General features: G+C 43.6%; 1 protein-coding gene across 1 annotated transcript in view; it reads right to left on the bottom strand.

Moving 5' to 3' along the window:
* The window catches only part of si:ch211-186j3.6 (neural-cadherin), a 252,531-nt gene extending 232,413 nt beyond the window's left edge, over positions 1-20,118 (bottom strand). The window contains exon 1 of the mRNA XM_046349618.1: positions 18,884-20,118. Within this exon, the coding sequence (XP_046205574.1) occupies positions 18,884-19,880 (997 nt within the window). The 5' untranslated portion in view covers positions 19,881-20,118. The remainder of the gene's footprint in view (positions 1-18,883) is intronic.
* Between the last annotated feature and the right edge of the window lie 5,005 nt (positions 20,119-25,123).

The raw sequence follows: 25,123 nt of genomic DNA, 5'->3' as shown, positions 1-25,123 counted from the left end.
TCTCTCACGTCACCCCGCTCCTCCGTTCTCTCCACTGGCTTCCAGTTGAAGCTCGCATCCGCTACAAGACCATGGTGCTTGCCTACGGAGCTGTGAGGGGAACGGCACCTCAGTACCTCCAGGCTCTGATCAGGCCCTACACCCAAACAAGGGCACTGCGTTCATCCACCTCTGGCCTGCTCGCCTCCCTACCACTGAGGAAGTACAGCTCCCGCTCAGCCCAGTCAAAACTGTTCGCTGCCCTGGCCCCCCAATGGTGGAACAAACTCCCTCACGACGCCAGGACAGCGGAGTCAATCACCACCTTCCGGAGACACCTGAAACCCCACCTCTTTAAGGAATACCTAGGATAGGTTAAGTAATCCCTCTCACCCCACCCCCCTAAGTTTTAGATGCACTATTGTTAAGTGACTGTCCCACTGGATGTCATAAGGTGAATGCACCAATTTGTAAGTCGCTCTGGATAAGAGCGTCTGCTAAATGACTTAAATGTAATGTAATGTAAATGGGTGCAATGGAATATTAGGTGGCGGGTATGGGGGAAGTTTTGTTAATTAAAAGCCCCAACGTTCAATGTAAACATTAACACACGTCGTATGAAATACGGATTTGGAAGTGAAAGGACCTTATCTTAATAATGAAATAAAAAACCAAAGGTTCAGTTGATACACACCTTGTTAGGGTTAGTGTTGCCATGTTACAGCGTTTGTTGACGGAAATCAAGAGCTAGTTGGCTATCTTATCTAGCATGAAGAAAGTGCAACACGTTCTGAATAAATATGGAGTGAGGGGATTCCACAAGCCTTCTGGAAGACATGTTGAAGGAGAAAAGTGGAATACGTTTTGAGGGAATATGGAATGGGGGAAACTTTGGAAGAGCTACAGAAGGAAGGTGAGGGTGAATGAATTTTGGTGGCAGGTGCAGTGATGTCCGTGGAGAAGGAGCTGAGTGTAGGGAGAAGTGGTGTGGTGCGTAAGGTTGGCGCCAAGTGCAAAAAGAGGGATATGTGCTCTAGTAGTTCAGAGATGGAATCTGACGAGAGTATGGATGTAGTACCTGCAGTGAGGACAGCAGAGTTCGGGCCTCGTCCCAAGGATGATTCTGGCCCAGTGGCAGTGAGATTGGTGGAGAGAATGGCTCCTTGTCAGGTTGGGTGGAGAAGAGGTTGGGGACTGTGAGAGTAACTCAGAGTGGAATAGTGATGATTTGTTGTTTCTTCAGTCCATAGGGTGCGGACACTCCAGACCATGCGATTAGGGGCAAGAAATGTGACTACGGCTTGACATTAAGTGATGAGGAGGATCAGTTGAAATGGAAGATTCCCAGTGTATGTGAAGCCCACTGTTTAGCGCGACGCAGGCCCGGTGGAGAGTGTGAGGAAACAGAGATGACATCGTCTGCCCTGCTGAGTTTTGATGTAGCCTTCGCCCGACAATGTCATGTTAGGAAGTGTAAGTTATCCCGTGAGAGCTTTTATTCCAAAAAAACTATGGTGTTTTAGGTGTCAACATTATGGGCATGTGGCAGCAGTGTGTAGGAGGGAGATTCAATGATGGAGAAGTGTACCGGAGGGAATGTGAAGGAATGTGTAGTATTCCGAGGAGAAAGTGGTGGGGGTGCCCATGGGGCTGGAGATCACAGGTGTCCGGTTTGAGATTTCCCTGGTTAGAGTACTACAGAAAGGAGAAGATGGTTACAGGGTGAGGGACACAGAGGATTCCTGTGAGTAGCTAGAGCCCAAGCAAGAGTGATGGGAAGAATATGTGCTTCAGTAAGGTGGGCTTTTTAGCATTCATAGCCATGGTTGTCTATTGTACTGCAGAAATGGTTCGGAAGTCACAGAAATAGAGGTAGTGGTGGGGATTGTGAAGATTTACTGCAGAACAGTTGCAGAGGGGTGTTGCGTGGCAGTGTTCTGTCGACTCGGACCATAGGTCCGGCGTAGGATTCGATTGTGTTAAATAGTGGAATGGGGTAGTGTTTTTTTTGTTAAAGAGGGCCAACATTTGGCAGGGCAATTTTTATTTTCATTACCCAGTTTTGTATTACCACATCAAGAATGTAAGCGGTAGGTAGGTCACGTATGGCCTCACACACCAACACAGTAAGTGGCGGTGTATGCACCTAAAAGTTGGATGCAATCCGCCAACCAAGTCCTGAAGTAGAAGTAGGTGGTGGCAGTACACCAATAGGTGTACAGTAGTCTGCCATGAAACCTTAAAGAAGAAGAAACAGAAATGCCAGCTAAAACATGGATTGGAATCTGTGCTTTACACGTAGCAATAGATCTCTGCATTCAGGCAGCCTCCTAGAGCGCATCCATCAACATTCCATATGGCAGTTGGGGCAGAGCGCCTGGTAAACTACACAACAACACAGCTGAAAAACAACAGCAGTTTCTAAAAATGTACACATGTTTTTTAAATGTTTATTTTTTATTGTTTTAACTGCTAAGTGACAGGCACTGTTCTCCTGCATTCTTGTTTTACTTTTGTAAGAGAAGCAGCGGTTTGTTGGGGAGAAGAACGACAAGGGAGAAATTTGCTACTGTAGCTAGCTGGCTACTGCAGCTATACATTTGGCCAATTCCTGATCCTCCCCAACACTCATTCTAACGTTACACCTCTCAACACCCTTTTTAATTATTAATGATCTCTTTTTGCATGAATCTTCTAGCTCGGATGGAGGAGGGAGCAAAAAGGAGTACAGTTGTTATCCAGCCTGCTGACTAAGAAATGTAAATGTTTTGCTCTCTCTCTCTCTCTCTCTCTCCATCTGTCTGCCTAACTGCCAGATTGCTGAGGGGCAACATAGTCAATCTACTTACTAGGCTAAGTCCAACTTAGTGAAGACCTTAGGTAATGGTTAATCATGATTCGTCTCTGACTTTACAGTTCTTGAAACATGTCAATGACCTGATGCCTGGCCTCTACAGCAGTGCCTGGCCACCCACTCAGCTACCACTGATCTATTGTACCACATCCAAGGGAAAGGAGAAAGCAGAACCACCCCACCTTAAATCTATACTCATTGACAATAAGTTATGTGCGAAATGTTGATGTGTGTTATTCTGATCTTCAATGTGTGTTGATTCCTACTAACCATCTTTGTAAGAGCTAGGTTTGTACGAGCTACGCTGATGAGCATGAAATGTTTTTCTCTGCATTAGGTCTCACGGAGACTGGATTCCTCAAGAGAGATGCTACTTAGCTGCTCATGATTGTCTGATCCTACACTCTTAGAAAAACATTCTAAACTCCAGTAAATCAGCTTCAAGTGATTATATTTTTGAAAATCTGTTACAAAGTATGCCCACGCTTAATAGAGAGAGAGATACAGTATGAGGTCGTATACAAATGTAAGCAACGTTTGAAATGATTCTGTTATAGTTAAATATTATATCCGTTTGGGCTTCTTGTGGTCAATTTTCAGGTTACAATTTTCTAATTATGTTCCGCCCCCCCCGGCCCATCCTCTCAAGAAAACCCGTGGCTGCATCTAGTTGATGATCCCTGCCATAGGAGAACCCTTTGGTTATATCTGGAAGCCAAAATGGTTCTACCTGGAACCAAAAACGTTTTTCCTATGTGGGACAGCCGAAGAACACTTTTGGAACCCTTTTGGATCAAATTGAAATAGCACCGCTTCTAATAAGGCAAATTAAATACTATTTTAACTTGCCCCTATGCTTCTTACAAAGCCACTCCTTCGTTGCCCGGGCGGTGTGTTTGGGATCATTGTCATGCTGAAAGCCCCAGCCACACTTCATCTTCAATGCCCTTGCTGATGGAAGGAGGTTTTCACTCAAAATCTCACGATATATGACCCCATTCGTTCTTTCCTTTACACAGATCAGTTGTCCTGGTCCCTTTGCAGAAAAACAGCCCCAAAGCATGATGTTCCACCCCCTGCTTCACAGTAGGTATGGTGTTCTTTGGATGCAACTCAGTATTCTTTGTCCTCCAAACACGACGAGTTGAGTTTTTACCAAGAAGTCCTATTTAGGTTTCATCTGACCATATGACATTCTCCCAATCTTCTTCTGGATCATCCAAATGCTCTTCAGCAAACTTCAGACGGGCCTGGACATGTACTGGCTTAAGCAGGGGGACACGTCTGGCACTGCAGGATTTGAGTCCCTGGTGGCGTAGTGTGTTACTGATGGTAGGCTTTGTTACTTTGGTCCCAGCTCTCTGCAGGTCATTCACTAGGTCCCCCTGTGTGGTTCTGGGATTTTTGCTCACCGTTCTTGTGATAATTTTGACCCCATGGGGTTAGATCTTGCGTGGAGCCCCAGATCCAGGGAGATTATCAGTGGTCTTGTATGTCTTCCATTTCCTAATAATAATTGCTCCCACAGTTGATTTCTTCAAACCAAGCTGCTTAACTATTGCAGATTCAGTCTTCCCAGCCTGGTGTAGGTCTACAATTTTGTTTCTGGTGTCCTTTGACAGCTCTCAGTTTGGAGTGTGACTGTTTGAGATTGTGGACAGGTGTCTTTTATATTAATAACAAGTTCAAACAGGTGCCATTAATACAGGTAACGAGTGGAGGACAGAGGAGCCTCTTAAATAAGAAGTTACAGGTCTGTGAGATCCAGAAATCTTGCTTGTTTGTAGGTGACCAAATACTTATTTTCCACCATAATTTGCAAATAAATTCATTAAAAATCCTAGAATGTGATTTTCTCGATTTTTCATTCTCATGTTGTCTGTCATAGTTGAATTGTTCCTATGATGAAAATTACAGGCCTCTCTCATCTTTTTAAGTGGGAGACCTTGCACAATTGGTGGCTGACTAAATACTTTTTTGCCCCACTGTATATGAGCAAATTGCTCTTTATTAAAGACATCTCTAAGTTACATCTGTCACAAAATTATTCATCTAGTACCATGGAAATACTTTTAGCCAGCTGAGTCCAAGTTTCTTCAAGAATGTCCTTTTTTAGTTTGCTTATAAAATCTCTAATTGATAAAGTTGTAATGCGCTGATTCTTTTCACTGCAGATCGAACCCGTCACACAACTCTTCAAGAGGGGCACGACGCTCCAGATCGCCTCCTGTGCTCAGAGGTCCCTGATGAGGATCTAGCCCATCACACCACTCTTATTAATCATTCATCAAATAAAACAAGGGCCCTTTATATACTCCCAGTAGTTCTATGCGTGTCATTTCTGTGGGTGAATCATGAAACAATTATTGCATGCAGATGTGTGAAGAATGGTGGTGTAGATTTGTTTTTGGCCATTGCTTGATCTATTTTAAACATAAGAATACGTTGCAGAAGAACTTTAATTGGTAACTATGGAAACCGACAGAAATGTAATGAACAAAATGTTCAATATCCAACGTTATCCCCTGCAATACTTTTTACAGTACACTCTTAGAAAAAATAGGTGCTATCTAGAACCTAAAAGCGTTATTTTGGTTGTCCTATAGGAGAACCCTTTGAAGAACCATTTTGGTTTCAGATATAACCCTTTTGGTTCCATGTAGAAGCCTTTCCACAGGGGGTTCTACATGGAACCTAAATATGTTTTGCCTGGAACCAAAAACGGTTCTTCTATGGGGACAGCTGAAGAACCCCGTTGGAACAGTTGGTAATAAGGTATAGGTAATAAGCTGTAGTTAGGTAGTCATTATCAGGTTATGATTATTTTTGTAAAATTTTATTTAATCTTTATTTAACCATGTAGGCGAGTTGAGAACAAGTTCTCATTTACAACTGCGACCTGGCCCAGATAAAGCAAAGCAGTGCAACAGAAAACAACACAGTTACACATAGGATAAACAAAAGTACAGTCAATAACACAATAGAAATGATGAGGTATTAACTATGACCAGTAGGCTACAATATAACACATATGGTGGTCAGAATTATGACCAGCTGGTCATATTGTGGTCAGAAAAAGTCATATTCTGGTCAGTAGAAATAGGTTTAAAAAACATAAGAAGACATCATGCTGACGTCTTTTCAACCAGGTTTTCCCCATTGGGTTGGTACAGATTTCCAAAATTATAATCACTTTGATTTGCTGGTGTTTTTATAGTCTTTTATCTCCCTCCCCAAAACATTTCTACAAATAAAATCTGCCAGTTGGGGAGCCCTGCGATAAAGGTTCAACAATTCTGACACAAGAACTTTGTTGGAACCTATGAACGCATGCAATTGTAGTTATTCGGCAGACCTAGATCCTGTTACACTGAAAGAGTCAAGAGGTCCAATAATCGTTTACAACCTAAGAATTTTCCCATAACGTGGAAATTTTATCTGGGACTGTAGAATCGTGGCATTACGTGGCTAACATCATACAGTCTGCAGGCCTTTAACCTGAGTACCCTATACTCCACACTACAGCCTAGTGATCCCTGTTTTGATGGGCCTGATCAGGAGCTGCCTGTGATGTCAGAGGGCTGTGCTCCGCTGGCTGTTTGACGAGCCCTGTGGCGCATGGGGTTCTGCTCTCCTCTTCTCCCAGACCCAGACTCTACAATACTGCGGCCTGCTGCTGCTCCAACTCCACTAATTGAGCAGGGTGGAGATGAGGAGGGAGAGTAATCTACTCCTTCCTCTACTCCAGAGTCTCACCAGGTGCTCAGCAGAGACCAGAGAGCTAAATGTCTTGTGTTCTGGGCTCGTATAAGGAGCACTTAGTGCACTCACTCTGAGAGAGGCCACATTTAGGATTAATAATCAATTTGAGGGTATATCCACTGTTCTTGTGCTCTAGGTCTAAGTGGTTGCCATGGGAATAGTTTACAACCCCAAAATACTAATTATATCCTAATAGAGTTACACCATATATACAAAAGTATGTGGCCACCCCTTCAAATGAGTGGATTCGGCTATTTCAGCCATACCCGGTGCTGACCAGTGTATAAAATCGAGCACACAGCCATGCAATCCAGAGAAAAAAACATTGGCAGTAGAATGGCCTTACTGAAGAGCTCAGTGACTTTCAATGTGGCACCGTTATAGGATGCCACATTTACAGTTCGCCAAATTCGTGCCCTGCAAGACCTGCCCCGGTCAATTGTAAGTGCTGTTATTGTGAAGTGGAAACGTCTAGGTGCAACAATGGCTCAGCTGCAAAGGGGTAGTCCACACCAGCTCACAGAACGGAACCACCGAGTGCTGAAGCACTTAGCTAGTAAAAATCCCCTGTTCTCGGTTGCAACACTCACTACTGAGTTCCAAACTGCCTCTGGAAGCAACATCAGCACAAGAACCGTTCGTTGGGAGCTTGATGAAATAGGCTGGTGTGCGGCCATGGAAACCTAAGTACACCATGAGCAATGGCAAGCTTCGGCTGGAGTGGTGTAAAGCTCAACGCCATTGGACTCAGGAGCAGTTGATACGCGTTCTCTGGAGTGATGAATCACACTTCACCATCTGGCAGTCCGACGGACGGATCTGGGTTTGGAGGATGCCAGGAGAACGCTACCTACCCGAATGCATAGTGGCAACTTTAAAGTTTGGTGGTGGAGGAATAATGGTCTGGGGCTGATTTTATTGGTTTGGGCTAGGCCCCTTAGTTCCAGTGAAGGGAAATCTTAACGCTACAGCATACAGTGACATTCAGGCAGTTAACCCACTGTTCCAAGGCTGTCATTGAAAATAAGAATTTGTTCTTAACTGACTTGCCTAGTTAAATAAAGGTAAAATAAAAAATTTAAAAATGAAAATTCGAGATGATTCTGTGCTTCCAACATTGTTGCAACATTTTGGGGAAGGCCCTTTCCTGTTTCAGCATGACAATGCCCCTGTGCAGAAAGCGAGGTCCATAAAGAAATTGTTTGTCAAGACTGGTGTGGAAAAACTTCACTGGCCTGCACAGAGCCCTGACCGCAACCCCATCTAACACCTTTGGGATGAATTGGAACGCCGACTGCGAGCCAGGCCTAATCGCCCAACATCAGTGCCCGACCTCACTAATGCTTATGGCTGAATGGAAGCAAGTCCCCACAGCAATGTTCCAACATCTAGTGGAAAGCCTTCCCTGTTATAGCAGAAGAGTGTTATAGCAGCAAAAAACTACATATTAATGCCCATGATTTTGTAATGAGATGTTTGACTAGCAAGTGTCCAGATACTTTTGTTCAGTTAGTGTATAAAGAGGTAAAATAGAGAACATTAACAGCCAGAACCAGTTAAATAATAACAGGCAGATTTACACTACGTTGACAAGCTAAAGTGCCAGTGTATGGAGGAAACGTGCAAGGACACAGGTGCTTCAAATACCCTGTCGCAGAGATGGCTTACTCACGCTGACTGACTGCATGGAGAGATGTATTGATAATAGATTGAGAGAAAACCAAGTCACACACACAGAGATTCACAAATACACACAAAGAAACCAAAAAAGGCACAAAGAAACGTCCTTAGGGGGAAAAGCCTACACTCCGGTCCGACACTGTTTCAAGACCGTATTTGTTGAGCTGTGAAAACACAGGCTGCTGTTTTGAAGCCAACACAAATAGAAGGAAATCTCCGGTGCCTTGTGGGGCCCTCTCTTCCTCCCTGCCTGCCTAGCCATGCCTCTATGATGTGATGTGTGTGCCTCGTCTTCTATCAGATCGTTCACGCTGTGTCTTTTATGCTGAATGACGCAGAGCGACCATTAGTGACTGCTGTTGACATGAAGAGGTCACGCGCTAATGTAGACCCAGTGCAGACTCAACATTACTGATGGCCTGCCTGGCCAGCGAGGAGCGACTGCAACGACGTGGGGCTCTGGCTCTCTCAGACAAACGATCTGACGGCACGGCCATTGTTCTGCACTGGCCCATTGCTTCCCACTTCCTTGGCTGGAGAGTCACGCTGCTCATTAGGCCGGGATAGAAATGGGAAGGGGTTGCAAAAACAGCCACATTTGTCTACTGACAGCCTCGATATTAAAACGCTGGATTGGCTGGCTGGCAACTCTCTTCCTGGAGAATAGAGTCGAGGAGAGGAGAGGTGTGTAGAGGAGGGGAGAGAGGAGCGTGGCATCTCTAAAAGGTCACTAGCTGCCTCCCATCCCTTCGTTTGTCTCTTTGATTAAGTCTGGCAATTAGGCAACTGTGCTGCTGTGTGCTGAGATTCAGCCGGCAGATTGGAAATAAACTAATCAGAGAGCAGGCAGATCCAGCACTGTGGAGAGAGAGAAAGAGAGAAAAAAACATGCAGACATCCCGCCAAAGTTTGACTGGAGACAGATTGACGAGGCGATCGATGATTGGAGGGTGTATCAGAAAAGGAGAGAGCAGGATGAAAGAGGGATGTGTCTGGCGAAGCAACTCAGCAAGGAGGAGGAGAGAGAGAGGAGAGTGCAAGTTGAGGATGAGCAGGATGGGCAGAAACTAAGAAGGCAGAGAGGAATGGTGAGCCAACAGAGGAAAATAGGAAATAACAAGACAGCTGCAGACAGCTAGCAGGGAGAGCTAGATTGTAGAATTGGACTGAGAGAAGTGAAGTACTACAGTAATAGAAAAATGTTACTGTGGGAGGAGAGGAGGAACTAAGGCAGAAATGAGGGTAGATAAGTAGACTCAGATTAACAGAAAAGTGTAGGAGGACAGAGAGGGAGAGCGAGAGAAAGGATACAGCATGGCAAACATTGAGCTGCCAGGGAATTTGGCAGTGGGACACATTTGAGATTGGAGGGTTCCTCACTTGGACGGCCTCCTGATAGTTTACATTTCTGTTTCGACAAAACCACGCCACCTTCTGATAATTAATCCACCAGAGGATTACTGTCATTCTGGCTGCGCTCTGCCCACTTCTGTACCACACACGCACACGCACCCACGCTTTGTCAAACAAAACTTTTTATTGTAGGTAATACGCTTTTTTATTTTTTATTTTAGTGACCAAATGTCGGCAGTATATACAATATCCTGCCCATATGAACACATTTATTTCATGTCATAACTTAACCAATTTCTGTAGGCTATATAAAACAATGTTCTGCCTTATATGAACAAATGCATATACAATATTTATAGACATACGGGATTTAATCAAAAACAATCCAGCCCTACGCTTGTAGCCTTAGCATTAAACATACCTGTCCATATTTATATCCACACATGAAACCCAGTCACATACACAACATAGTTTCAAATTCTTTAATAACAGACACAATTGGGTAATATGCTACAGCTCACTTCAAAGATTCCCCGGAAAACTCAACGTATTGTAGCCTCACGTGCACGAAAGAGCTTTCGCCATAAACATAGAACACTTGCTTTGCACACACACATACGCACGCACACACGCCACGCTCGCACGCACACGCACACACATGCACACGCACACACACACACCCACTCCCACGCTCACAGACATTCCGTCAAATGCCACAATAACTGGCAAAGAAATGCAGTGACAAATTCCTAATTTGTGAAGGCATGCTAGATTCAGGGACAGAGAGTGGGAGAGGAGGGGAGAGGGGGGGTGGCACTCAGCAACTCATCTGTTCTGTTCTTTTATTCCAACGTGTATCTTCTTCATCCAAATGCAGAACTCAATCACGGAGAGTCGGGCTGGGTCAGTGGTGGTCTTAGCGGCAGCAGACGGCAGGAGCCTTGACTAAACGCTGTGTGATCTCTCAGTCAAACCCATCGATCGCTCTCCCCGCCACTCACAGTTACACACCCTGGTGACAAGTGACACTGACAGCCATGTCCGCTGCTACTGCGGAGGTCGCACGTCTGGCGGGGGGGGGCGTAGTGACGGCAACAAGATGACGGACAGGGCCTCATCATATTTGTGTGTTTGTGGGTTTCTGTCTAAGGTGAGCTTTTGCATATACAGTATGCACATGCCATGATTATGTACAGGACATATATTTAGTGACATGTCCCTCTCTCAATCTTCAGCACCTGTTTTATGATTGCTGAACTATGCACCGTGCAGTATATTCACATGCTCACTTTGCCATTCACTCCATTTCATAGCTACGGATAGAAAGGGCAAGGGGAAAGGGGGATACCTAGTCAGTTGTACAACCGAATGCATTCAAATGAAATGTGTCTTCCGCATTTAACCCAACCCCTCTGAATCGGGTATAATGCCCAAAGCTTCCAATAAGTCCTTAAGCATTATCTCCTTCCCTCCCTCGTTCCCTTTCGTCACCGTAAATCCTAATACATTACAATCTTCCAGTAATTAAGTGTGTGTTGTTTTACACATCACTGCCTGTCTAATCCTTCCAAGCTGACTCAATCTACTATAAGCAGATTGCTGGGCAATGGGTTTTTAGAAATACACAACAGTGAGGCTATAAATATCAACTTTGGGTATATATACTCAACTGAAAATCTATTTTCATCATGCATATACACTACGGTTCAAAAGTTTGGGGTCACTTAGAAATGTCCTTGTTTTTGAAACAAAAGCACATTTTTTGTTCACTAAAGTAACATCAAATTGATCAGAAATACAGTGTTGACATTGTTAATTGTTGTAGATGACTATTGTAGCTGGAAACATCTGATTTTTAATGGAATATCTATATATACAGAGGCCCATTATCAGCAACCATCACTCCTGTGTTCCAATGGCACGTTGTCACGCCTTGGTCTTAGTATTTTGTGTTTTCGTTTATTATTTGGTCAGGCCAGGGTGTGACATGGGTTTATTTTGTTGTATTTCGTATTGGGGTTTTGTAGTTATTGGGATTGCGGCTGAGTAGGGGTGTTGTATAGGCTTGGCTGCCTGCGGCGGTTCTCAATCAGAGTCAGGTGATTCTCGTTGTCTCAGATTGGGAACCGTATTTAGGTAGCCGGGGTTTCACTGTGTATTTCGTGGGTGATTGTTCCTGTCTCTGTGTAGTGTTCACCAGATAGGCTGTAATTAGGTTTCACGTTCCGTTTGTTGTTTTGTATTTGTAGAAGTTATTTCATGTATCGCGATTCATTCATTAAAGAACATGAGTAACAACCACGCTGCATTTCGGTCCGTCTCTCTTTCGACAAACGAAGAACGCCGTTACACACGTTGTGTTAGCTAATCGAAGTTTATCATTTTAAAAGGCTAATTGATCATTCGAAAACTGTTTTGCAACTATGTTAGCACAGCTGAAAACTGGCCTTCTTTAGACAAGTTGAGAATCTGGAGCATCAGCATTTGTGGGTTCGATTAAGGCCTCAAAATAGCCAGAAACAAAGTGCTTTCTTCTGAAACTCGTCAGTCTATTCTTGTTCTGAGAAATGAAGGCTGTTCCATGCAAGAAATTGCCAAGAAACTGAAGATCTCATACAACACTGTGTACTACTCCCTTCACAGAATCGCTCAAACTGGCTCTAACTAGAATAGAAAGAGAAGTGGGAGGCCCTGGTGCACAACTGAGCAAGAGGACAAGTACATTAGAGTGTCTAGTTTGAGAAACAGATGCCTCGCAAGTCCTCAACTTGGCAGCTTCATTAAAACTTGAGAACTTCAATAAAAATAAACTAATAAGATGGGCAAAACAACACAGACAGTGGACAGAGGAAATCTGCCTAGAAGTCCAGCATCCCAGAGTCGCCTCCTCACTATTGACATTGAGACTGGTGTTTTGTGGGTACTATTTAATGAAGCTGCCAGTTGAGGACTTGTGAGGGGTCTGTTTCTCAAACTAGACACTCTAATGTACTTGTGCTCTTGCTCAGTTGTGCACCGGGGCCTCCCACTCCTCTTTCTATTCTAGTTAGAGCCCGTTTACGCAGTTCTGTGAAGGGAGTAGTACACAGCGTTGTACGAGATCTTCAGTTTCTTGGTAATTTCTCACATGGAATAGCCTTCATTTCTGAGAAAAAGAATAGACTGACGAGTTTCAGAAGAAAGGTCTTAGTTTCTGGCCATTTTGAACCTGTAATCGAACCCACAAATGCTGATGCTCCAGATACTCAACTAGTCTTAAGAAGGCCAGTTTGATTGCTTCTTTAATCAGAGCAACAGTTTTCAGCTGTGCTAACATAATTGCAAAAGCGTTTTCGAATGATCAATTAGCCTTTTAAAATTATAAACTTGAATTAGCTAACACAACGTGCCATTGGATCACAGGAGTGATGGTTTCTGATAATGGGCCTCTGTACGCCTATGTAGATATTCCATAAAAAATCAGACGTTTCCAGCTACAATAGTCATCTACAACATTAACAATATCAACACTGTATTTCTGATAAATTTTATGTTAATTTGATGGACAAACAAAGTGCTCTTCTTTAAAAAAAACAAGGACATTTCTAAGTGACCCCAAACTTTTGAACGGTAGTGTATGTATTTTTGTGAATATCTGCTTCCAGATCACATGCAATTTATTGGAAACGCATTATATACATCTATAATCATTCTATTATTCTTTAAATCTGCTAAGCTTGTTGTGCAAGGTACTGTATGTGTGTGTGCGTGTGTGTGTGCGTGTGCGTGTGTGTATGCATTTGTGAAATGACTGACTGAGGGATGAGATGAAACTGAGAGAGTGGAGGAGAGAGAAAAGAGGGTGTGAAGTACAGAAAAAGAGAAAGAGAGAGAGTTTGTAGAAGTTCACAGGTATACATTCTGCTCATGGATCATACCAGGGCAAAGTATGTGCGAGCCAAGTGCAAGCGAGGGTATCTACAGCAGGTGAGAATGTTTGCATCGGAGCATATGCTGCGTAGGTGTGTGTTGAGTACATATGTTCTGTGGATTTGGATGTATGCGTCTTCATGTATGTCCATACGTGTTTGCACAGCGTGTGTACGTGTTTTGGAGAGGGGGTGGGGAGGGGAGGGGAGAGAGAAACTCATTTAACTTGTGTTGTGTACACGTGAGCAAGCACACAATCTTCTGGTTCCCTGAGAGATGAAGCCTCCCATATGCTGTTTAATTTCCAGGCTCTTCCCCAATCAGATTAACAGTAACACCAGGGAGGAGAGGAATTAAGTCCCTGAAAACCTATCAACTTCTGCTCAAACCCAAATCCCAGCTCTCTCTGTGTGGATCAAACAGTCAAACACTATGGTGGATAGATAGATAGAGGAGAATGGATGGGGAATGATCAGATCCACTGTGTATATAACACGTTTGGGGTTCTTGTCAAACTCAATGCACATCGGACGCGGTAGTCAGTTCTTTGTCAGTTTGATTGAGAGTTATGCCAGCTTCAAGCGTGCTTCAGCAAGACAAATATGCACCCCATCATATTGATGCCTTTGACAGTCATAGCATGTTCTGTATGAGAGAAAAGATCACACAACCACTCAGGGCGACATGACAGACAGAGGTCTGATATGATATGTTAGACAGCAGAGAGACAGCGAGAGAGTGTAATGTTTACTGTTAATTTTTATTGTTTATTTCACTTTTATAATCATCTATTTTACTTACGTTGGCAATGTAAATATATGTTTCCCGTGCCAATAAAGCCCTTAAATTGAATTGAATTGAGAGAGAGAGAGAGAGAGAGAGAGAGAAGGTAAGACAAAAAGAGAGACGGTGGAAGGAAGGAGATGGAGAAGCATGAAAAAACATGCTATGATTGAGAGAACGTGAGAGACAGAGTGATTATGACCCTGATGGGATATAGAGATAGTAAAAAGGGCCACAAGGCAGAGAGCGTTAAGACGGGAAGTCTGGCGCCACACGCCTGTTTGATCTGCACACACGCTCCCCCTCTCCGTCCCCACGCACACATTAATTGATCCCACAGCAGCAATATCATGGAGACCAGGCATATCAAACAGGGGCCCATAGCCTCAACCAATACACAGCTAAAGAGGCCTTCTATTTCCATATTACAGAGTTCACACAGCAATTAGGAAGAGAGACTTCAGAGCGTGGAGTTCAGAGAAGACGTGAAGGAGGCAGGGAGGGAGCGAGAGAGGGAGGGAGGGAGGAAGGGATAAAGGTAGAAACAGAGGGCCCAGGTCTGTGGGGCTGGGTGTTTTTGGGACCACTTAGGTGGCTGAGACAGCCAGGGTAAGGCTGAGGCCAGTGTTATGGATAACACAGACAGCCAGACAGAGATAGGAATAACCATATAGGATTCAAGTGGTGCTCTGCTCTCCCCCAACGCCAGAAAACGGAAAGAGCCCTGGGTGACTCCCCTCAGAAAAGCTAATAGAGAGTAGATACCAACTCACATGAGAAGGCTATTTCACCCCAGGCCGGCCAGTATTTCACCTCAGGCTTCTCTCCTACCTCCACTGGTCAGTTAATAAAGAGAATCAACTGACCAGTGGAGGTAGGTGAGAAGGGGACAGTCACAGAATGAACAAGCATGATATACAAGCTGCAGCAGAGCTCTGTTATCAAACCACAGCGTAGCTCACTCACTGGCACTAGGCAGAAACATGTGCATCGCTGAGTGTGCATGTCTGTATGACGGCTAATAATGTGCAATACAATATGCTGTTTGAAGATATATAGCAGTGGCTGTTTGATCCTGATAAATAAAGTAATAACAGACAATATATTTTCATTTCCCATCTGTCTCTGACTGCATACTCCTACTCTCCTGTAGGATCCACCTGGTCTCAGAACACTCCGTATTATTCTGTATGTAAATCCACGGCACTCCATTTAGTATGATATATTATGTTTGGTATGGTTACATGAGACAAATGGTTATTTAACGCAAAAACGAAAGGAGGGTGGTTGGTCGTGGTGGATTAGTGGGTGTATAGTGGGAATTTCTAGCAACCCGAAGGTTATGAGTTCAAATCTCATCACGTACAACTTTAGCTGATTAGCTACTTTGATTACTTGTTAGCTACTTTGCAACTACTTAGCATGTTAGCTAACCCTTCCCCTAACCATTTAACCTAACTTATAAACGTAACCTTTTCACCTAACTCCTAAACCTAACCCTAACCCTTAACCCTAATCTCTAGCAAAGATAACATTAGTGAGCTATCTAACCTCAGCCACCTAACTAGAATTCGTAACATACTGTACATTTTACACATGTGTAACATATTCTAAGTTTTTCAAATTCGTAACATATTGTACGTTTTGTAAATTGTTAACATATAATATGAATTGTAATTCGTAACAAGTCATACAAAATGGGTGATTGCCATCCACAAATTATTACAAACCATAAGAATCATAACATACCATACTAAATTTATTAGCACAAATTTAGATGTAGAATATCATGCGTGCTAGTCTACATGTACTCAATAGGGAGTTGGTCTAGTTCACAGATACTGTTATAAGTGAGGTCAACTGACATACCTCTCATACTTGATTGAAGCCAGCTGTTTTTACCTCATTACTGTGAATCCCCTGGCTTCCGAGAAGCTATCTCGCAGTTCACACACACACACACACACACACACACACACACACACATACACACACACACACACGCACACACACACACACACACCCTTTGCCAGACACGCAACATCTACAGAAGGTTCTGGTCTTCGGGCCACGGGACAAGCACACAGACAGACAGTAATGAAAACACCAAAGGCCGAGGTAATTAAATCAACAACCCTGGCAACAACTCATGCAGGGGTGGTTGTAGCGGACCTCGGCTGCGCAGCGCATGGATACCGCGGAAAAATGTGGGTGGGCCATGGAGCACACTGTTCGCGATAAACGCATTACTTTAAGGCCTCTCTATTCCCTCGAAGCGCACGAGTTCTCCAACAAACTGTGCTGCAAATTCTAAATCCCAGAAATGAGAACGTGTATGAGATGGGATTACATGGATAATGCCAGTATATGGAGCCAGGTCGTGCAGGATCTCCACTCAAAAAAGATTAGACTCCACCACATTCCCACCACATGAAATGCCGGTTCCCTGAGCACAGATTTGTCCATATTAAACACTGGTGTCTGCTAGAACATTTGAAATCAAGTCAAGTAGATTATTTGATCATTAAAAAAACAGTGGTTAATTAATACCTGAAACCACACTCCAATTTTAGGATTAATTAAATCATTTCACAACACTCAGCGAGGGAAATGAGAAAACGAGAAATGATTGTTTTTATATTCACTCTAATGAATGTAAATAGGCCCCCATACTTCACATAGCCTAGAAATGAATGCAGAGCGCGCCATCTTTGCACACACAGACGTCAAGTTCCCTGTGCTCGTTGTTGTAGACAGGCAGCACTGGTTGAATGACCATCTGCATGAACGTAGATATTGTGTAATTCGCCCATCACTTTAGAGCAGCTGGGTCAAATATTGCACTTTTTTTCAAGCACAGTGCATGGCAACTGAGCAATTAAACATACAAATGTGGGTTGTACTCCTGCCTGACAGAGGCAACTGGCAAATGTCTACATTTGCAAATATGAACACTAAACACAGCCAATACTGCAGGTTCTGGCTACAATAATATACAGGTCCCCACTCAAAACCCAAAAGAGAGCACATCACCTATCACTTCAAACAATGCGGTTTATCATGCCTGAGACACAGGGCCATAGCTAGGGTCAGATTTTTTGTGAGGTCTGGTGTGTGTTGAAGCTCATGTACTGAATTTCTATACAATTTAAAAACTCAAATGCTATTTGGAGGACAGCAAAAACTAAAACACAAGCAAAGATTACCCCAACCATTATCACATTGGTTGCTGTAGGTTCATTCACCTCAGTCGATCTACAAATACATAGCCTAATCGCTATACAATTCGTTGCTACACGTTAATTTACATTAACTCAGCACCGTAATGAAAAACTATAATTAATATGTACAGAGGGATCACTTAGCAGAAAGGGCATTTTATTTACAAAAGGTAAACAAATACAACACTTTTTGTTGCAGTTTTACAGCTAATTTCGTGCAATTATACAAATGTTATGTGTCAATTGGAGCTGCTGTGGTCAACACTAAGGAGGTTGAGCACTCATTATAAATCCATGGTCAGACAGGTTCACATGTGCTGGGCGCAGGATTACCAATGCGAGCAGTGCAGATAACACATATTATTGCATTAGCAATGCAATTTTAGCTGTAGCCTGGCTCTCAACGAGTACATGAATGGAGCCATTTCTGCAAGTGATAATTATTAACCTACAGGTATGCCTCGATCACACCGACAACATTATTTTGCTCAAAATGGTATGCAGCATCATCTGGTTATGTGTGCAACAAAAGTTCAACATTCGCCTTCTGCTAACATTTCTGTCAAGCCGTCTACTCATACAGTTCGCATCGATAAAGCCAACTTATGCACCACACAGAACGCACTGCAATTTCCTCTGCAATGCTGCAAGGAAACTCAGAATTCCATATCGAAATGAATGTACATCTGGTGTACCAAAACGCCAATCCCTGTCGATGTGATAGAGGTGTTATGCGCCCCCCGCTCTGCAACGCAATGCTGCAAGGCAAACGCAGGCGTCCCAAAATGCAAAACACTGTCGGTGTGATCGAGTCATTAGAAACAGTAGCATCCGCGCACGCCTCCAGTAAATTCAGAACATCTGCACTAATACCATAAAAAATATGCAGACAAAAAATCGTAGTATAATGTGAATTTATGTTGTGTATTATAAGCTCAATTTGTGCACATTGCATTTTTCCCAGGGTAACTATTTACAAGGCGCACGTCTCTCCATGCATAATTTACGCATACGCATGGTTTCAACCTCTTGGGATCATGAAGGCAAAGCTGTGGGTGTTTATTAAACATGTAACCACAGAAACGAATACATTTTTAAATCATTGCACTTTAAAGCCAGACACTTTTACAGAGAGGCTATATGTGTAGCTTATGTTGTCAGTTCTCCACGTCGATTCAGAGGGCAAATGTAGACCAGACTGTGGCCCATAATTACTTTACAGAGGCCCTTAAGTTAAAGTGAGAGAAAAAATACACTTATAGATAATAATGTCTTTAACATGGTACGTTGAAGAGAGAAACAACATTGAAGCAGCAATATAAAATTGCAAAGGCACTCTCACCTCTTTTATCCTGAACTTTCACAGTAATCTCCACGAGAGGATCCGTCTCCCGGTCCAGGCGCCGTGTAATTACTATATCTCCGCTGTCCCGACTCACCGTGACCGGCGAGCTGTCCGCACCAGGATCCATCAACTCAAAGCTGGCAGCCTGAAACCTCACTGGGTATAAGTTCACGACAACAGAACCGATACTGGCATCCTCGGAAACATTTATTACAACCGGCTCGTCAGACTCTAGCAGGGACCTCGACTTCCGAGGTAGTCTGATTTTCGGTTCGCCCTGTCGAACCGCTGGCCATTGCCGGGGATTAATCTCTATTTCAATACTCTGACTGGTCCGTGAGGGCCAACCGTGGTCCATCGCAAACACGTTCAACTTTATGGGGGCGGTAAGACCCAATATAGAGTCCACAAGCAGTACATCTCCAGTTTTTGGAACGACGTAGAAACTGCCATTTTTGGGAAGAGCAAAGTAAATGAGTTCAGCGTTTTTCCCGTGGTCTGTATCCTCCGCGGTCACTTTATACACCACAGACCGCAGAGCAGTGGCGTCGTCCAGATTAATTTTTATATCAGCATTAGGGAATGTTGGCTCGTGGTCATTAGTGTCCAAAACGTCCACTTTCACAGATGCAACTTCTGCGACCACAAGGTCAGTGGTGGCGCAGCTTTGGCAGCACAGACCCAGGCTGAGCAGGTACTCGGAGCGCTCCTCTCTGTCCAGGACGATCGAGGTTTTCAGAAGTATGTGTCCGCGTTTGTGGTGGGCAAATACATTGAAATCTTTACTTCCGTCTCCCAAGAGTTTCAGATGCATGCCGGAGTTGGAACACCATCTCTGCGCGTCAACCCGCTTCACAGGGATGCTGAGACCGTTTACTTTGGATCCCGGCTCGGAGTTCTCGAATACATGTCCATGAAAGAACGGTATCCTTTCCTCTGTCTTATTCCCAAGTACATATGTCACGAAATAGCATATTAAAATAGTCCAAATCATGACTGTTGTCAGTTGTACGACACTGAGTGGTGTTATGCTGTCACTCTAGGCCCCTTAATCATTTCGAAAAATATGTATTTTAAGTCCTCTAAAACTTCGGATGAATTATAATCTAGAACATTGAATTCACAAAAATGCTGTTCATTGTCGTGGTTTGATTCATTGCTCTAGCTCTAGGCAACTTTCGCTGTCTTCTCTGTCTCCACTCCAAGCAGCAGTCTGCGTGCCCAGCTCTCCGGATAATGCAGCTCAAGTGCGCGCCTCCGCTCAGTGTTTCTGACAGCACGAGCAGCTTCTGGTACTGGACAGCGCCGTGCTCGAGGGGGCGTGGCCTACACTGACTCCTCGGGGAAGGCCACGTCACATTATTCATGTCCATCAGTTTTTCATTCCAACCCATACAGTAAGTCTTCTTTCTGATTTCCACTGCGTGTCCAGTAGCAATGGCATGATAGGCTACTGTATGTTTTTAACTATCACTTTCACTCAGTAACCTAGATTTGTCATTGGTAATTGAGGAATATATACGACAAATATTGCAGTTTTTCTCAATTGCTTGCTTTGGCTCAATTATCGAATGAGAAATAATTTATTTTTCAAAAACAATAAGTTAAAATCTCTGAACATTTAGTTTCTTGTTCACACCAGATTTGAAAGTCTTATTAAGTTTGAGCAAATTGCACGTGTTTTGACAGTATGCAAAACAGTAAGTACAATTGTCTACAATTTGCACAACTACATTCACATGGCTTTGCTGATCAAAACTGATGAGTTGATTCACATGCAAAATGATCCATTCAATTATCAAAATCAGTCATACATATCTATGACATGGAATGTTTGTGATGTCTGCTAACTTGGCAAATTACCTGCCAGGTGACATAGTAATGAAATAGGAATCACAATAATATAATAAATTATATATGCCATTTAGCAGACGCTTTTATCCAAAGCGACTTACAGTCATGTGTGCATACATTCTACATATGGGTGGTCCCGGGAATCGAACCCACTACCCTGGCGTTACAAGCGCCATGCTCTACCAACTGAGCTACAGAAGGACAATCTCACCAATCAAGTTTGGAAGTATATATATGGAGCTTTCCCACAGCACAATCACTACCATTGTTGAATATGGAGGAACATCACAACCCTGGACAGCAGCTACATGTTGTGGAAGAGAAATAAGATTTATTTATTTATTTAACTAGGCAAGTCAGTTAAGAACAAAATTCTTATTTACAATGGTGGCCTATGGGTTAACTGGGTTACAATGACGGCAGTGGGTTAACTGCCTTGTTCAGGGGCAGAATGACAGACTTTTACCTGGTCATCTCGGGAATTGATCTATCAACCTTTCATTGCTGGCCCAACGCTCTAACCACTAGGCTACCTGCCACCCCAGGCAGGGTGTGGTGGTGATGGTGATGGTGGGGGTGTTAGGGGAAGACATAATAGAGGAAGAGGTAGAAGGCAAAGAATAAGAGTCCCTGATGAAACCAGAGCCACAATTGTGGACCATGTCATAAACCATGGTCTTACAATGGAAGAGGCTGGTCGGAGAGGACAGCCTAATGTAAAACAGGTCCACAGTGTCATCAATTGTGCAAACATTCTGTACTCGTTATTTACGTTTGTTCGAGCATTTCATTCACAACAATACAGCAACTATTGTAAAGGTAAATGCAAGTCTGTGAATCACAATGTACCGTAAGATTTGTATGAGGAACATACAGTAATACAGCACATTTTGAATACAATATACTATCTGTTACATCTATTTGTGAATCCAACATGTCATATATAGGACTACATAATGACCTCATGCTGGTGGCAGAGCAGCAGTATTCATCCTTCCGCAAGGATAAGACATTTGCAACATGGTCATAGCCAACTATTCCATCAGGCTAAGAGCGATCCAACGTGCAATCATAAATGACAACGATATCTCCGCATTTCCACTATAGACAGAAAAAAATTGAATGACTATGAAACAACTGTACAAGGTTCCATTTGAGAGGAATAGTGACAGAGTGAAGGAGGTGCGGTACAAGTATGTCCAGGTAAACCATTGGCGTGCACATGGTATATTGTACAGGGAGTTTTACTGTACTTCAATAAAGCCTGTGTATATACTTCTTGAAATTGCAGGTACCCATAAGAACAGAACACATTTGTACTTTACTAAACTGTCTGATTGTAGAATAGGCTATGTAAAACTAACTTTAAATTTTGTTTCTGTGTTACTATATAGAGAATAATGGAGCTGGAGGGACATGAAATGACCCACATTCTTGTTTTTGTTAGGGAATGGTTTGCTGCGCATGAAAGGATAACAGTGGAGTACCTTCCACCATCCTCCCCATTCCTGAATATGATAGAAGAGGGTTTTTTCCAGCACAGAGTTGGAAAGTATCTGACCATCGGGCCCAAGATCAGATGTCTCTGTTAGATGTCATGAATGCTGCTTGTGAGGACATCACAGGCGATCCTTGAAGAGGATGGTTGCGCCACGCAAGGAGGCCCCCCATGCATCGCAAGGAGGCCCCCATGCATCGCAAGGAGAGCCCCCGTGCATCGCAAGGAGACCCCCCGTGCATCGCAAGGAGACCCCCTGTGCATCGCAAGGAGACCCCCCGTGCATCGCAAGGAGACCCCCCGTGCATCGCAAGGAGACCCCCCCGTGCATCGCAAGGAGACCCCCCGTGCATCGCAAGGAGAACCCCCGTGCATCGCAAGGATACCCCCCCGTGCATCGCAAGGAGACCCCCGTGCATCGCAAGGAGACCCCCCCGTACATCGCAAGGGAAAACATCAGATGAGATGTTGACAAATCTTTGGCCAGACCAACAAGAGCAAACAGGATGTCCACCACGACGGGAACTTGTAGTGTTACGTACTGTGAGGAGGTTCAATTGAATGTTTTGTTACAGAACTGCCACAGGTCTTTTCATTTACCTACTGTTGAAATCGGTATCTAAAAAGCTCTGTGTGATACACACATTCTTGTATAGTACAGTAAGCAGTCAGTGTCAACAAAAATGTACAACAGAACTGACATTTGTATATAATGACCATTTCCTGGGTTGACTGCCAAGGTGAAAAAACATCTAAACATTTTGACCAGTACGGCTCACACGATGACAAAAACTTTTCATTTTGGTGGCATTGGCCAATATACTGACACAATAACTCTGTTTTACATTTACATACATTTACATTTAAGTCATTTAGCAGACGCCAGAGATCCAGAGCGACTTACAAATTGGTGCATTCACCTTGTTTTGAAGCATGAATTAAATGTTTTGGATGAGGTACTACATTTTGCAGATATGCAATAGACTTGTGATGTCCCATAAAACAGTTGTGACAATTGCGCTTACAGGTTAGAGAATGTTAAGACTGTTTAAAAAAATCAGCCAGAGAATTTAGAAACTGTAAAACATGCTCCCACACACTGGCAGTACAGATAATAGGCCTAGATTCATTTGTAAGAATAGATTTGTTCACCCAAGTACACCCAAGCCACTCAGTTAAGCTCAGTCAAACAAGAGGGAAAAAAACATTGATAGAATCTCTTTTTTTTTATCTCTGTCGTGCTTCAGCAGCGATGCTCACCAATTCGTTCAGAAAATGTGCAATTTAGCAAAACATAGGTTATTGTGTCCTTTATATATTCCTAACCAGAGGAAACAATGATTTCACCCTCCTTGAGACCAGAAGTTACATTTGGCCCCGAACCTAGACAAACTTAGTACTCGCAGTTGACTGGGTGTCACGACTCCGACCGAAGGTGGCTCCTCTTTCTGTTCGGGTGGCGCTCGGCGCTCGTAGTCACTGGCCTACTAGCTGCCACTGATCTCTTTTCCCCTTTCTGCTTATTGGTTTCACCTGTTTTCTGTGTAGGCTGATTAGTCGGGCTATGTTAGCCAGTAGGCCCGCCGGCTCTTTGAAGTGTTTCGTTCCTGGGTTTTTCTCCGGACTGTTTGAGTCCCCGTTTTTGGGGCATTTGTTTTGTGTGCGCCCGGTGTTTCGTGGGGTGGCTTATGTTCGCCGTATGTGCAATAAATAGCACTACCCTGTACTCTCTGCTTCCTGCACCTGACTTTGCACCCACTACGCCCAGAGTGTTATACTGGGAAGTGTTGTATTAATTAAGTTCAGGAAAAATGTATACACGTTCATGCTACAGTAACAAATTGAAATTAGCATATTCTTATCACAAACTTGAAACGTCCTTCTTTATACACATGCAATAGGTTCCGAGGGGACACCTTCCATGCGGTTTGGGTATCGCAGTTACATGTTCTGGTCTAGTGATTCCCTCTGGTTCAGACTTACAGCCTCAAGCTGTTGAATTGCCACACACCGAGCTTTCGAACTTCTATTGATGGCTCTCCTTCCCTCTCTAACATGTAGCCAGAGGCAATCGCTCTCTGGTGTTCCACAACCAAATTTCAATTAGAGGTTTATCTGACTTTACCAGCGTGCTGGAATAATATTAACCATCCCAAGATCCACGCCATGCTAACCAATGAGCGTGTCAAACTGGAGTGTGAGAGAGGTGCAATATCGGAGGAGGCCAAGAGATGGAGGAGGAGAATACATAGCTCATTATTCTGATATCTCTTCTAATACCACCTACTGCAGGAGAATGTCAGTGAGAGAGCTTGATAGACTGATAGAAAAAAACAGGGAGAAACACTTTCAATGCAGCACTGAAGAAATACCAATTTCACTTCATCGCAAACACAATCTAGGATCCAGGGGGTTGTAAATTGGCTTTGTGTTTCTAGAATGTTTCAGTTTCCCGGCAAAGAGCCACCAAGGCTTGAAGACCCAGAGGACTGGCTAGCGCACAGCATCCATCCAGTTAAACAAACACTGCCCGTAGATATGTAGTTAGGTATTAATGTCATGCAGCCCCTCTCTCCTTAGCTCTAACATGCAACCACGGAGGTGAGAAGGAATCAGATATGATACCGCTACCTAAGTGAAGGAGAGCCTAGACTCGGCCATACCCCATACCGCATGTGGATACAGAATAGACCGCCAACTTAAACTTAAACATAGCTGAGGAGATCAATTTGCACACAGAATATAGGTATTTGTACATAAGCATTGCCATGGGCAATGTCTCATTCCTGTCTCATCTTCTTGTGAGTGTTATCCAGGCAGAAAAGCACTCAGGCAGGATGAACCACACCTGTTCCTGAATATTTCTGGAGGAATTCACTGACACA

The sequence above is a fragment of the Oncorhynchus gorbuscha genome, linkage group LG05 (genome assembly GCF_021184085.1).
Source record: "Oncorhynchus gorbuscha isolate QuinsamMale2020 ecotype Even-year linkage group LG05, OgorEven_v1.0, whole genome shotgun sequence".
NCBI lineage: Eukaryota > Metazoa > Chordata > Actinopteri > Salmoniformes > Salmonidae > Oncorhynchus > Oncorhynchus gorbuscha.
The sequence above is the reverse complement of the archived record's forward strand: the minus strand, read 5'-3'. Positions and strand labels throughout refer to the sequence as shown.